General features: G+C 54.5%; 1 protein-coding gene across 3 annotated transcripts in view; it reads right to left on the bottom strand.

Moving 5' to 3' along the window:
* The window catches only part of SH2B3 (SH2B adaptor protein 3), a 37,621-nt gene extending 22,335 nt beyond the window's left edge, over nt 1-15,286 (bottom strand). For 2 of the 3 annotated variants that reach the window (XM_040250669.1, XM_040250671.1), the window contains exons 1-2: nt 14,935-15,286; nt 4,202-5,002 (exon numbers count right to left, since the gene is read on the bottom strand). In XM_040250669.1, the coding sequence (XP_040106603.1) occupies nt 4,202-4,975 (774 nt within the window). In that variant the 5' untranslated portion in view covers nt 4,976-5,002; nt 14,935-15,286. Of the gene's footprint in view, nt 1-4,201; nt 5,098-14,934 lie in introns of all 3 variants that reach the window. The other variant, XM_040250670.1, reaches the window with a different exon arrangement.
* Nucleotides 15,287-15,614: the final 328 nt, after the last annotated feature.

The following is a 15,614-nucleotide window of genomic DNA, read 5'->3' as shown; positions in this document are numbered from 1 at the left end:
GGAAGTCACTGCCTTTGTTTAAAGTTGCTCCCATAGGGGTAGGGTGGTGGGGAGGACAAAGAGGCTCAAGAGGGAGCTGATATATGTATAATTATGGCCGATTTGTGTTGTGGTATGGCAGAGAGCAAGACAACATTGTAAAACAACTTTCTTCCAATTAAAAAATAAATCAAGAAGTTGCTCCCATAGACAACTCCAGGGTCAGAGGTCAAGGCTGCCCACTAGGCAGGCACACTCAAGACTTCTCGTCTAGGTATCTTCAGCCTAGACTGGATGCTCCAAGTCACTCCAGGAAACATTCAGAAGAGCCCCAGGCTGTTCTAATCCCGAAGGGAAGCTGTCAGCAGCGGACAGAGCTAGAACCTGCTCAGACACCCTGTGGAGGGGGTGGGAGATGCCCCACCAGGGCTTCTTACTTTGTGGGGGACACCCCAGATCACATAGCAACTACCAAGCCTATGAAAGAGGCCCAGGTGGCCTGGGGGGAGGGGCGAGCCCAGGGACCCAGCTGCCACCCCCAGGTCCATTTCTCCGGGGCCAGACACCACTTCTGAGCCCTAAGGACTCTGACAGGTGCTCTGACCCTGGGCTCCTGAAGAACAGGAGCCTTGATCGTGCATCCCAGCCAGACACCGAGGGCCCAAAGCAGTAAATAAATCTGCACTGACTTATTACCAAATAATAAGTCCCCAAATCATTTCACTACCACGACAACCACAACAACCAGAAACACCAAGCCTTCCCTGTGCTGGGCGCTCAGCAGAGGCGCCCTCCCAGGTAACACAACAGCCACGCAAAGTGCGAACTCTGAGCAGCTCAGCTCGATGGAGGAGGAAGCTGAGGCCCAGAGAGGTGACAGCACCTGCCTAAGGATCTGCAGCTGAGAATGAAGCTAATTCATTGCTTGAACTTGGGTCTGCCTGACTCTTGGCGCTGGGTTTTCTAAGACGGTTTAAGCAGCAGCAGTTCTTAAAAGTTTTACAGGGAATCGCACGTTATCATGCAGGTAAGACCATGTATCTGGGATGTTATTTGCTTTTCATGGTGTCAGAGCCTTGAGACTTTTTAAAACAATGAGTAAAAGTTTTCATCTGCACTTTCCAACGGCTTCATGTTACATTTGGAATAAAATACTAACTCTTCACAGGACCTCCTCCCCCGCAAGCCATCTTCCCCTTCTGTGACCCCACCACGTTTCCGTGCTTCTTTCTTAAAAACATGCAAAATGCTTTCCCATCTCTGTGCCTTTTCCCTAGGCTGTTCCTGAAACCCAGCGATTCTTATCTCAGTAAGATCTTAGTTCAGGGACTTCCCCGATGGGCCAATGGTTAAGAGTCTGCCTGCTAATGCAGGGGATGTGGGTTCAATCCCTGGTCTGTGAACCAAGATCCCACACGCCACAGGACAACTAACCCCGCACACCACAACTACTGACACCATGCGCTCTGGAGTCTGAGTGCCTCAACCAGAGAGGCCCACTCACTGTAACAAAGACCCAGTGCAGCCAAAAAAAAGGTCTCAGTTCAAAAGTCACCTCCTCAGTGGCAGCCCAGTGGTTAGGACTCCATGCTTCCGCTAACGAGGGTGCAGGGGTTCAATCTCTGGTTGTGGAACTAAGATTCCCACAAGCCTCACAGCACAGTTGGGGGAAAAAAAAAAAGTTACCTCAAGATTCACAGTTAAACTTTGGTGATTAAGACAGTGTGGTGTTGGCATAAGGACAGACACACAGGCCAATGGAACGGAAGGTCCAGAAGCACACAGATGGACGCTAGGTTCAGGCTGACAGTAGCATCACATGCGATCCAGTGGGAAAAAGAGGGCCACATCAGCATGCAGCGCCAGAATCTGAAGAGCTGTGACCCCTACCTCACACCGTAACTCAGGATGGATCTTGTGAAGGCCTGTCAAGATGATTCGGCCCAACAATCAAGCTTTTAGAAGACAAGACAAGAAAGATCTTCATGACCCTTGGCAGGCAAAGATTCCCTTAATGGGACAGGAAAAGCACTAACCATAAACGAAAGCAATCGATAAACTTTAGCCTACATTAAAATCAAGAACTTAGGTTCACAAAAGGATTTCATTAAGAGAGTAAAAAGATAAGCACAGTGCAGAAGATATACGGACAAAGAAAGTGCCTTTGGGTATATAAAAACTATAAATCAGTAAGAAACAGACAGACAACTCAATAAAAATGACACACTTGAAAAAAGAGCCAGTCCCAACGGCCAATAAACACATGATAAGGTGCTTAATTTCATGGGTCATCAGGGAAATACAAATTAAAGCCGCAATTTGAGATACCAGTATACATCCATTGAAGAGAAGAAAAAAAGACTCATACACTGCTGATGCGGATGCAAAACTGTGCTGTCAATTTGGAAAAAAATTTAGAAGTTTCTTACAAAGTTAAACCTGCACTTACCATATGACCTAGCACTTCTAGGAATCTACCAAAGGGAAATGGAAGCATATGTCCAGACAAAGACCTCAGAATAAATTTCATTACGGCATGATTTGTAAAAGTCCCAAAGCAGAAACAATCCAAATATCCACCAATCGGTAAACGGATAAACAAACTGAAGGACATCCATACAACAGACTGGATTTACTCCACCATAAAAAGAAACAAACTCTAGTGCATCCAAGAGCATGAACAAATGTCTAGAACATACTGGGTGAAAGAAGCCAGACATAAAAATCAATGTATTGTGCAATTCCAGTCTTCCTAGGTTGCCCTAGTGGTAAAGAACCCGCCTGCCAAGGCAGGTTAGATGTAACAGATGTGGGTTCTATCCCTGGGTCAGAAAGATCCCCTGGAGGAGAGCATGGCAACCCACTCCAGTGTTCCTGCCTAGAGAATCCCATGGGTAGAGCCTGGCAGGCTGCAGTCCACGGAGTCCCACAGAGTCAGACACAACTGAAGCGACTTAGCATGCACACAGACTGTGCGATTCCATTTATATGAAGGTCAAAAGAGAGAAATGCAATCCATAGGGGCATAAGTCAATGTGGGGGGGGGGTTGCTGATGTGGAAGAGGTGTGAGGGAGCCCCCCAGGGCACTGGGCCACTGGGTGTACAAACACAGAGATCCTTCTGAGGTTTCAGACGCACTTCATACGGCTCAGCATATGAGTATGACTCCACAGTGAAGTTTAAAAAGGAAAGGTACTTCGTACAAGCGGCTTCCTTGACAACATCCCATCCCACCCCCCAAATTAGGACCTCCTCCCAGAGGTTCCATTTCTTTCTTTCAGAACACAAGATACAATTTATAATTCCAAGTTCACTGGTCATTTTACTCCTTCAATAGCCCTACCAGGACACCAGCTTCCCCAGCAACTAGTGCTGAGCAGTTGCTTAACAAGGATTTTTTGAATGAATGAGTAATTGTTGGTCTCCTCCACCCAGACGGTGACCCCCCCAGGGCTGGGATCTGCTTTGCTCACTCTCTAGACTAAGAGCCTAGGACATAACAGAACCACAAAGAGAAGGGAATTTAAAGGCCACGGGATCCCATCAGCTTGACACATCTGGTCACAGATGCAGTCCTGCAGGTGTCCAGACGACAACGACCCTTCAGCCTCAACTGCACCACTGGAATTGTGTCCCAAAAGACAAAAAAAAAAACCTAAACTTCAAAGAAAGTAAGACATTCACAAAGCATGGAAGTCCTCTAAGGAATTCCACCACAGTTTTTAACTCCTTAGGAGAAATCCTATTTGTCAGGGTCAAGCTGGGTCAGGCTTTTCAAGGACCCTGACCCAGGCTGCCACCGGCCCACATGATGCCCATCTATGGTGTCCCTGGATATTCTATAAAATCCCTGACCAGTGCTGCTGGAACCATTCATCATAGCCAAGAGGTGCCTAACGACACATGACGACTACATCGAACTTGGTGTCCTGAGGTAGAAAAGGGACCTCAGGGGAAAACCAGGGGAGTCCAAAGGACCCTCAGGGTCCAGTTAACAGTCATGTTCCAACGTGCATTCCTTAATTATACGACGAATGTGCACGGCACTGTAACAAAGAAACACGAAGCAAAACTGAGTGTGGCGTCTAAGGGAGCTCTGTACCATCTAAAAATGGGAAATGATTCTGAGGGAACAGTTCACTTTGTAAAAGTCCCCTGGACACTCTGCGGCTACCTGCTGGGAAAGTGTCACCACCTGGAGCCACGTGCGCGGGGTCTTACCTTGGGCGGGTCGAAGAGCTCGAGCAGGCGGTCTGCGCCGTCGGGGCCCGCGCGCCGCAGCGCCAGCCGCCCCCGCTGCCAGCGCGCCCCGCTGTCCATGGAGGCCTCGTCGGCCAGGCTGTACCGCAGCGTCGCCTCCTTGAGGGCCTCGGGCGGCGGCTCCCGGGCCAGGCTCCAGGGCAGGAGCTTCCTGGCCAGGCCGGGCCTGGCCGGGGCCTCGCCGGCCTCCCCGTTGGTGGCGACGGGGCCCGCGGGCAGCTCGCCGGCCGAGCGGTGGCGGAAGATGTGGCGCAGGCTGTGGCGCAGGTGCTGGAACGAGCAGGTGGCGGCTGGCCGCGGCGGGGCCAGCTCCTCGGAGCTGCGGGCCTTGGGCAGGCCGGGGGCGGGGGCGGCGGGGCTGGCGCCCGGCTCGGCGGGGGTCGCCTCGGCCTTGGCCGGGGACCCGCGGCCCGTCTCACGGTAGTCGCGCGCGGGGGCGGCGGGGGCGGCCCGGGGTGCCGGCGGCCCGGGCGCCCGGCCCTCGCGCACTTCGCGGCAGAAGTAGCGCTGGAAGAGGTCGGTGAACTGCAGCGACACGAGCTCGGCGCGCAGCGGCGCGTGGTGCGGGTGCTCGCGGGCGAAGAGCCAGTACTGCCGGGCCAGCTCCCGGGCCGCGGCCACCGCGTGCAGCTCGCAGAACTCGCTCCAGCCCCGCGGGGACGGGGCGGCCGCCGCCGAGGTGGAGGCTGAGGACGCAGACGAGGCCGAGGAGGACTGCAGGGTGGGCCCGTTCATGGCGGAGACCGAGGTGGAGCGGCCAGGCTGAAAGACACGGTGGGGAGTGCGCGACAGAGGAGGGAGTGGACGGCTGGGCAGACCACCACAATACCACCGCCAGAGATGCTGGTCACCAGGCACTACCTCAAAAAGCGAAAATTTCCTTAATACTCAGTGCTGGTGAAGATGAGCACACCCCTACAATGTTGCCGGTACTAGGGGAGTACACCCTTTTGGGCCGGCAGCTTGGGAGGATCATTTTCAGACCTAGTAATTCCCCTTGTAAGTATTCAAGAGAAACAGTTTCCCACCTGAGCAGAGAGACATGTACAGGACAATCCCCTTCCAGGTGTTTCCTGCCCCAACATTTATAATAGGGAAAAAGTGCTGTGTTTAATTGCTCAGTCTTGTGAGACTCTTTGCAACCCCATGGATTGCAGCCTGCCTGTCTCCTCTGTCCATGGGATTTCTGAGGCAAGAATACTGGAATGGGTTGCCATTCCCTTCTCCAGGGGATCTTCCTAACCCAGGGATCAAACCCAGGTGTCCCACATCACAGGCTGATTCTTTACTGTTTGAGCCAGGGGAAAGGTAAATTCAACCTAAGGGCTTCCTAGGTGGCTCAGTGGTCAAGAATCCTCCTTCCAGTGCAGCAGTTGGGAAGATCCTCTGGAGAAAAAATGGCAACCCACTCCAATATTCTTGTCTGGGAAATCCCATGGACAGATGAGCCTGGTACGCTACAGTCTATGGAGTCGCAAAGAGTCGCACACGACTGAGCGACTAAACAAAGAATACAACCTAAATGCCTGTCAGTCAGAGACTGGTGAAACAAACTGATACATCTGCAGGCCAGAATGTGCTACAGCATATTCCAAAAGGAAGAAGATCTATGCTACCATCTTGGGAAGTCTCCAGGGCACAGCATTAAGGGAAAAAGCAAACCACTGAGCAATACAAACCATTCATGATCCCATGTATACATTTACATGAATATAAAGCAAAACTACAAATTCTTATGTGTACATAAATGTATTTAAGTGATGGGCAAGAAAGATGTGGCTGGAGCAAACCCATGCAGCAATAGTAGTGACCTGTGGGAAAGAGTCAGAAGTTGGGGTGCAAGAGGGGAAGTAACCAAGGAAGATTTACTTGTCTCTAGAAAATCTGGTTAAGAACATGGCGCCTGGAGCCTAGATTCAAATCCCACTGCTTACGAGTTGTTACCCTGGTTTGTGATGTCTTTCTGCCTTGCTTGCCCCATCTGCAAAATGGGGACCATGTTGCACCTACCTCATAATAGTGTTATGAGGATTCACTGAATTAAATGGAAAGGCTTTGGAACCTAAGGAAAGCCTAGTAAGTCTTGTAATCAATGTTACAATAAGAGTGTATTACTGGTGTCAATAAAAATAAACATAAAAAGATAAAAAGGAATAAATTAACAAGACTCATAAGGGGTACAAAGGTACTTCCTGCTCTGATGGGGGAATGTTGCGACAGGTGACCCTTGCCTGTTCATCGCAACTGGGGCTCCAACACAATCGAAGTGCAGAAGCCCCCTACCCTCTGCTGTCCACGGTGCTGAACCCTGGCCCTCTCTCGTTACCATCAGCACTGTCCTTCCTTCCAACCGAGCCAGGTTGGGCCTGGGCCCCTGCTGAGGACCACATACTCATGGATGCCTACTCACCCCACCCTAATATTACTGAGGACTTACTGTGTGCCTGGCACTGTGCTAGGCCCTAGGGATACAGGAGCAAACCAGACAGACAGAAATTCCTGCTCTCCTGGAGCTACATTATACACAAACACACAAAAGTACTGGCTGTACTCTCATCAGATCTCACTGAACCCTAGTTTCTTCATCTGTCAAATGGGGAGCAGCACAGTATCCACCTTCTAAGACCTTGAAAGGAGTCCTTGTAAGGGGACTCAAGGTGAGACTCTGAACCTAGAAACTGGGGTTCTTTCTGCCCCACCCCATTCTACATCTCCAGGTCCTGGTCGTGACCCTGCAGCTGATCACAGCAGCATAGCCCAGAAGGCATGGAGTGGGTGCCACTGCTTCAGCTGGGAGGGTGCTGTGCACGCACTTGACGACATTGCACATTACAGGGCCCTCGGCAGCTACACAGTAGGCACTTTGTACAGTGGGCAGAAGGGAAGGAAGAGGGGCCACATGTATCCTTGGCCACCACACTCCAAGAAAACCACCCTGTCGCTGAAGGAGAGGGTTTTACCTGAAAGTATGGATGACCTCTCCTTGGCTAACCCCTTGGCCACCCCACACCTTGACACAGCACTGTGCTCACAGGTTGGGGAACCAGATTCCAGACCCGAGAGCCTGTCCCATCCACGAGACCCTGTGTGCTCGGCCCTCACACTGGCTGCTGCTGCTGGGCCACTGCATCAGGTGTCCCTGCGCTCTGCCTGCTCCCAAGCTGCTTCCAGTCTTACTCAGAAGCCTTCCTTGAGCTCACTGGTGACTGAGTCCTGAACCTGTCTTTCAGCACACGTGCTCTCAATTACTGTGATTATTTAATGAGTGACTCTCCCCGCCACCAGACTGTGAACTCCACAATGCCAGGAGCCACTTCCAGCTCCAACCCCAAGTCCTAGCATGCAGCAGGAGCCCAATAAACACCTGCCGAATGAATGAAGGTAGGAATACAGGAAGCTGGCTGGATTTGCAACCTCTGGCTCCTCCAGCAGGTGTGTGGTGGCCAGCATTCACTGATGAGCACTTCTTGCTGGGCCAACCCGCTGCCTGGGCACCCAGGCCTGTCTCTTTGTCTGGAACACCTGACCCTGTCTGCCCCTGTATATCAGAAACCTGAAGCCCAGTTGCAGGACCAACCCTGGGAAGAGCCTTCTCGAACAGCTGTGTCCACTGGAAGCTCCCTCACCACTCAGGCAGGGGCCAGTAGCCCTCCTCACTGGGCCCCCTACTCCAGTTCCCCACAGGAAGAGTGGTGTGTACTCAGTACTTGCTAAACATCAGGCATTTTTCTAACTGCTTTTGCAAGACATTAACTTTCCCAGGCTTAACAACAGCACTAGCAGGTAGGGTCAATAATTGCTCCCATTTTACAGGTGGTTAAACTGAAGCACAGAGCTCCCGTGGCTAGCAATCAATGCAAACCCCACACAGAAGCCCCCCACAAAACACCTGATCAGTGCCTAAATGCACACCACAAGGAAGACTTACTGCCCAGTGAATGATTATCCAGAGGAGAAGAAAAAAGGCCTCACTCAGGTCTTCCTGGTGGTTCAGACAGTAAAGCGTCTGCCTACAATGCGGGAGACCCAGGTTCGATCCCTGGGTCGGGAAGATCCCCTGGAAAAGGAAATGGCAACCCACTCAAGTACTCTTGCCTGGAAAATCCCATGGACGGAGGAGCCTGCTAGGCTACAGTCCATGGGGTCGCAGACTCGGACATGACTGAGTGACTTCACTCACTCAGGTCCTGCTGGAGTCAGGAGGCCTCAGCGACTCTGAACAAGAGGTTGGAAAATAGCCACAGGGTGAAATTTTTAAAAACAACAATAAATGACGCTATTTCACGCTATGTGCCCTGCTCTGTGCTAAATACTTTGCATTTTTTCACTTGTTTATTCCCCATCGGCAGGGGCAGTCCCAGCATTATGCCCATTTGATGGATGAGAAAGCCAAGGTGGGGGAGGAATGGTCTGTCCAGGGTCACAAGGCGCATGAGGGGCACAGCTGGGATTAAAAGCCTGTTCAGTTGCTGGGAGCACCAGCTATAGTGAGCAATACTGCTCACCGTCCACCTCCCTCAGCATCTGCCCCCAGCAGCCAAGGGCCACGGCACTCTGGCCCACTCCATGGGGCATGTCAGAACAGCCAACTCCAGAAATGCTAAAGTTGCATGAAGTAGTGAATTCCCAGGGTTGAGGCGGGCTGCTGTTTGACAGTCATACTCTTACGATCATGCCCCTGACCTTCATGGACTGACAAAAAAAGGCTGAGGGGCTTCAAGAAACCCACAATGAGCCACAAATGAGCTCTCCACGGTGGAGATACCAACCAAATCTGGGTTCACATCCTCATTCTGTCACTTCCTCACTGTGTGCTGCAGAAGAGAGGGCTCCCCTCCCCATCTGTAAAATGGGTTCATGTTTTTCTCTGGACATTCACTAGGAGCATTCTAAGAACTGATATCTGTGGGGTCCTCGGCACAGGGCTCAAGAAACAAGTGGCTGCTGCTGTTATTATTGTTCGAAAAGAGGGGTGCCAGCTCCAGAGAATGTCAGACCCGCCTGCTGTAAGAAGCCACAGGCAGAGTCTCACAGGCTTCACTGGCTGGGCCAGGAAGGGGGCAGGGCAGGGGGGGTGGGTCACGGGAGTCTGAACACAAGGCCTTCTCAGGGGAGAAGCATTGCTTAGGCTAGCTCCGGCAGGAGCTCTGGGCAGGAAGCCACCAGCCAGAGCACTCAGCTGTGGCCTGTGTTGGGGAGGGGGCCACGCCTGGGAGCTTTCCTGGCCAGGGCAGGCAGCCAGGCCACAGGAAGGTGGTCCCCTCTTTGGGCCCTGGCCCAAGAGGTAGCATTTACTGAGTGTTTACTATGTGCCAGACACAGAGGAAGAGCAACTGATCAGATCATGCCAACCCTGGGAACAGGGCCTAGAAGCTCTTGGCAGGAAAAGCAACTACTAATCACCTGTGGGTTCCCAGGAGCCCCCCAGGCTTCAGCTAGCAGGTATGAGGAGAGGGGTCTTTGGGGCATTTTTTTCCCCTCCAATCCCCTCCACACCCATGGGAACATCTGGGAATCTGGGCAACCAAAGGGATGAATAGCCATCACAGAGGGACTGCAAGTCCAGGGCGTCCCTCCCACCTCCTCATCCAGGGCTTTGAGGACAGGGAGTTCTGCTGGATAAGGAAGTAGGGGTCCAAGATCTCCCCAAATTCCCCAGCAGGGTAAGGGACAGGGATGAGGCAACAAGAAGAGAGATCGGATTGCATCCTGGCGCCCCACCCCCCAATTCCCCACTGCACACCCACAGAGGTGGGGGCAGCTACCTCTGTGCCCATCCTGGGGCTCATGTCATGGGGGAGAGGAGGTGGGTCTGCCTTTCAGGCCCCCAAGTTTAAAACAAGAGTGTCCACAGCATCCCTGCTAAGGGCAACCTGGTGAGGTTAGCCAGTGCTTGGCGGGGACCCCTTGTTCAGGCAGATAGCAATGCATCCTACACCAAGCCTCAGGACCCCAGAGACTGAGGCTCAAAAGCCTCTCCTCTGTCCAATCACCCCGGGTAATAATGGAATCCGGGGAAGCTAGTATTTCCTGCTTCATTATCAGGCCCAGGTGTAGAGAAGGCCCTTACCCACCTGTGGGAATTTCACCTGCCAAGGCTCAGGGAGAATATTTTAAATTGTGTCAAGTGAACTTAAAATGAGCCAGTTCAGAGCCTCCGTCCGCACCCAGGTCTACAACTCACAGATGTTTGGGCAGGATGTCTTACACCTTCTGAGGAAGACACCTCCTCCAAGGAGCCCTCCAGGTTCATTCCAGGCTGCTAGAAGCATTTCTGCCTTTCCTGCCTGCAGCACCGACTTTCTTCAGGAGCCCAGATCCCCCCATTCAAAAGGCCCAGAGAGTTGAGGGGATTCCAACACACGGCCTGGCAGGAGGCCCACTGCCCTTTCACACCACTCATGCTGGGTCAGACTGTGGAGGAACCTATGGGAGGTTCAGAGCAGAGGTTCTGGGGCCCTAGGGAGGCTGAGAAGTGGGGTCTCTCCTAGACCACTGGGCAGCCAGGGAGCCCTGAGGTACTCTCTCTGGGGTCACCGAGTGCCCAAGGACATTTATCACACCAGCGCAGTCTGCCAGAACAGGAAACGTCCTCTGGCTTCCTCTGCCCCAACCCCCGCCTGACACCCCGGCCAACAGCCCAGCTAGGCTTCGGGAGGTGGGGAGAGCCAGGCCCATCCCCCGCCCCCAAGAATAGGCAGAACTCTCTAAGCCACCCCCATCCCAGGACAGGACTTCTTCCTTCCTGGGTGGAGGAGAAATGGCAGGGCAGCCTGTCAGCTCCACATGTCCCAAGGCCCCCAGACAGTGTTGTCTCTTCAGGATATCAGGACGGGAGCTCTCAAGCCCTCCCGCTCCTGTGCGCCTCTCCCCACATTCATCACCCTCTCTGGGACTCTCCTCCAGTGACATGACAGGAGTGCCAGCTCTCAAAGGACCGATTTTGTGCCAAAGGCCCTTTTTTGTGTCCACCTCCCTTAATCGCATTTCCAGGCCCCCAGCCCCTCAAGGCCACAGCCGCCCCCTCAGGCGCCCTGTGAGTCTGCTCCTGACGAGCAGGGCACAGACTTCCTCCCTCCCAGGCCTCCCTGGGGACATGCAGGGCAGTGGCAGGCTCTCCCCCCCTACACCCCAGCCAGCGGGGTGGGGGCCCACATCCGGGCAGGCCCCCAGGGGCTCCATTGCCTGGTTCATGAGGAAGCCTGCAGCCCGGCCCCTCTAGCCGACCCCTGACAGGGTGGCGTGGGAGGAAAAATCTTCCAGCCATCTGCTCAGCTGCTGGCTTTCCGGACAGGGCGGAGCCGGGGGACGCCAGGAGGACTTGCTCTCCTGGGGAAGTGCCCCTTGCCCCTGTGGTCAGGAAGGATGCTGGACTGAGCGGCCCAGGGGTGACCATTGGGACCCCAGAGTCCCCACCGAAGAATGCTGGTTGTTCAGGTTTCTGGGCCCAAGTCAGTGGGTGTCCAGCTGTGGTTTGGACCTGCCCAGTCCCCAAGGGACCTCAGGCCCCGGAAGCCAGGGAGCTGGGGCACAGGGCTCCTGGGTCCAATTAGGCCTGACTCAGCCCATGACCCTAGCTGAGTCACTTCCCCTGGGCAGCCTGCTGGCCTCAGTTTCCTCAGGGAGGGCGGGCAGCTGGGAACAGGGTCTATCTGGGAACAAGCCAACTTGTATTACACCTCTGGACTCTGAGACAGGCTTCTTTCGTCTGCCAGATGGAAGGAACTTCCTGTTCTGCTCTGCCAAAGATGCTGACCACCCCACGGCCCCCAGGGACCATTTTCCCAGGAAACCTGGCAATTAAGTGCCAGTCTCCCTCTCAGGCATTAACAGCAGTAGCTCTTATTAAGCACTGACTGCATGCCAGGCACTGTGCCTGCCTCTTCTCAAAACAACCCTATTAGTGCTCTCATTCATAGACGAGGAAATCCACAGCTCAGAGAGGTTAAGGAACAAGCCCAAGGTCACACAGCCACAGCAATTATACTCAACACAATGAGAGTCCCTACTCTCTGCCAGGCTCATACCCTTCACATATGAACTCACATATAGGATCATATACCCGAGAGAAGCTGGAACCCCCATTGGGCAGTTGAGGTCCAGAGAGGTCAGGTAACTTGTCCAAGGCTTCACAGCTAGAAGCTGGCAAAGCTCAGATTTGGTTCCAAAACCCATGCTGCTACTGGAAGAAGCAAGAACTGAACAGAGAAGTCCTCTCATTTGAATAACAACAACAATAACAACAACAGTGTCCATTATTAATTGAGTGCCAAGGCCAGCACTGAGTGCCCTATGTGCTCTGTCTCTCCCACTCAGGGTGGGCAGTGCGGGAGAAGGGCAGCTGGAAGGTCCCTCCAAGTGCCTCCAACACTGCCCTCTGCCCTCGAGGAAGCTCCGTCCAAGAGGCGGCACAGCCGGACCCAGACACCCAACGGCGCCTACAGGCTGAACCCCTGCAGGGACCCCCAGCACTTGCCGGGCCCAGGCTACTGCTGTATTGCAGTAGTTCTACAGGAACGAATTTGTGTTAGAAAGTTCCCTTTACTGGAGAAGGCTCAAGCCCAGGATTCAAAAGAATGGGGGAAGGGAAGGAGGAGGAGAACAAGGCACACACAGCAAGATAACAACAATCTCTTCCTTATTACTATTCTTCCTCCTGACCAAGCCATTCTAAACACTTCATGAATTCACTCATTTATGGTTCCAATGACCCTAAAGAAGTAGGTAGTAATATCACACCCATTTGACAGATGAAGAAACTGAGGTGGGGCCATAGAGCCGGGATTCACCAACATCTCACCCTGTCCAGGAACTCCAGAATTCTCCTCCCAGAACTCAGGAAACCCCAGAGCTGCTCGCGCAGGTGGTGCTCAAGGGATGCTGATGAACAAACATTCCACAGCCAGTAACAATAACTCTAATGATGGTAATGAGGAAAATCACCACCACCTGTAATTGAACCTTTCCATGCCAGGCTCATTATATGCCTACCACAAACCTATTATTACCTCATTTCACACAGGAGGAAACCAAGGCTCACAAGTGTCACTTGCCCATGCCCTCGGCTGGGAAAAAGCAGGGGGGGGTATGGAACCTAAGCTTCCACGACCCTCCTCTGTCACTGCGGAGCCCCTGAAGGAACTCAGACGCCAGAAGCTGATTCTTTAGGCCAGCCCCTTCCCAGCTGGCTCCTCCACGGCCCACAGAGACTCACACGAGTTCTAGGAATGTTCACCCTTTGGCTCCAAAGGATTTTCCCTCCCAGAGGGGGGTTGTGGGAAAAAGCCCAGAAAAAGTATATTAAAAACCCATCCAACTTCCCCAACGGGCCCTGGCCTCTCATCTGCTGACCCCAGTCTGACAAAGGGTCTCAGTCCGCTCTCCCCCGACTACAGCTGGGTCTCTGGGCCCCAGGGGTCCTTCAGGGCTGTTTCCGTTCTGGCAGCCAGGTCAGTGATGGGAAATTCAGACACAACTCGCACCCACAACTCTGGAGATGCATGTGCCCACCGCCCTGGCAGGGGCCCTAGGGATTGGACTGTAAATGGGAACGGACTGGCTGCCCCAGCTGAGCAGGGCAGCTGCTGGGTGTCGGAGGAAGCTCATCTCCCAAGGCAGATCTCTGCCCCTCCTGCTCCCAAAGCTGGTTCTTGGCCATCCAGACTTGGTTTTGCCAGGCCCTCTGTTCAGAAACCCCCCTCCTAGAGCCCAATTTCACTTCCTCCCACTCAGTCCGGCCTGGCCATTCCCCTCCCTAGAGGCCTCCAGCTGCAAGCAGTGAACTCCTTACCTACATCATTGTGGCCCGGGAATGGGGAAGAGAAACAGGAGAATGAGGAAACTCAAGGAAAAAAAGTGGAATGGCAGGCAGGCCCCCCTCCCCAGTTCCTCAAATGCAGTCCCCACTGTCCCAAAAACCCCCAGGAACAGAATGAGGGAAGGGAGGGGATTTCTGCACCAGGCATTAAGGGCCTCTGAAATACCTTCCAGCCCTGCTGACCTATTACGCCAATGACTTGTGTCCCTGTTTATTTTGGGTGGAAGGATTCCCCTGCAGCCCCAATGTCCAGGGTGGGAAGGTACCAGTCCAAAGAGAACTAAGCTCTGAAAGCCCTAACCCTTTTGAACCCCCTGATTCTGCAGCATGGGGGCGCCTGGGCCACCTCATCTCCCTAAGGCAGAGAATGGGGAGAGGGGTTTCTGGAATGCTGGGGGTGGGGGGTGGTGAGTGCTATCCTCTTAGCCACATGGCCTGGCCTGGGAGAGTAGGGAGAGGCCTGTGCCCCACTCCAAGAGGACGCTTCCATTCTCACGGGCTCAGTTTGACTACTTTCACTTTCAAGGTACTAAAGCGGTGACCCCCAAGCCCTCCTTTCCAGGCACAAGTTGACTGGCTAGGCTACAATAAGAGGCAGCTGGGAGTATTAGCCAAACCCTCTCCCAGCGCCTCCCCCACTGCCTCAGCTACCCCCACTACATCCCCAACACGTGTGTGGGTGTCGGCTGAGAGGGTGTCGCAGGAGCTGGGGAACGGTCACCCCTGAATACCCCCACCTGAGTGAGCAGCAGGACAATATTTTAGGCAGTTGCGGGAGTGCGCAGACACTGGGCAGAATGGGACACGGGGCCTCCCCGTCCCCCAATGAAGCCCTCCCAGCCCCGGAGGAGGGGAGCGCTGGGAAAGGCGTGCTTACCTGAGAGAGAGGGGGTCCGGGCCCGGCCGGCCCATGGCGTCGCGCGCCCCCGGCCCCCCGAAATCCCGAGGGGGCGGGCGGGCCCCCGCCCCGGGCGCGTTCTCTCCCGCGCGCCGGCTCCTGGCTCGCGGCTCGCTCGAGCGGGGCTCAGGCAGGAAACCCGGGCTCGGAAAATGGCCAGCGCCTCATCATTTCCGCCGCCAGCGCTTGACAGTTGCGGGAGGATGCGCCTCCGGGCCGGCACCGGGGAAACTTTGCTGTCTCCGACGTCGCCACCGCGGGCCGCGACAGTCCAGGCGGGCGGCCGGGCGGAGGCGGTGGCCCGAGCCCATGCCGCCCCTCGCCGTTATGTAAAGAGGAACCGGCTGTGCTAGCGGAGCCCGGCGGGGGAGGGCGGCTACGAGAGGGGCGGGGCCGGGGAGGGGCCTGGCCACGCGAAGCCCCGCCCCCGGCCCGCCCGCGAGCCGGACTCGGCCGAAGGCGGAGGGGGGAGGGAAAAGCGGGGCTCGAGGGGCGGGGATGACCCATGCCCCGCCCACCAGCCCGATTTCTCCGCAACTGACCCAGTCCTGGGGTCTCAATCTCAAGCCCGGAGAGGCGGGCCCTTGTGAAACCACGCCCACAGCTCGCCCACCCGATGGCGTATCGCACAGCCTAAAGCAGGGAACGAACGGCAGAAG

This window comes from Oryx dammah, unplaced genomic scaffold, assembly GCF_014754425.2.
Source record: "Oryx dammah isolate SB20612 unplaced genomic scaffold, SCBI_Odam_1.1 HiC_scaffold_12, whole genome shotgun sequence".
In the NCBI taxonomy this organism is placed as follows: domain Eukaryota; kingdom Metazoa; phylum Chordata; class Mammalia; order Artiodactyla; family Bovidae; genus Oryx; species Oryx dammah.
Note: the sequence above shows the minus strand (reverse complement) of the source record. Positions and strands in the feature narration are given on the sequence as shown.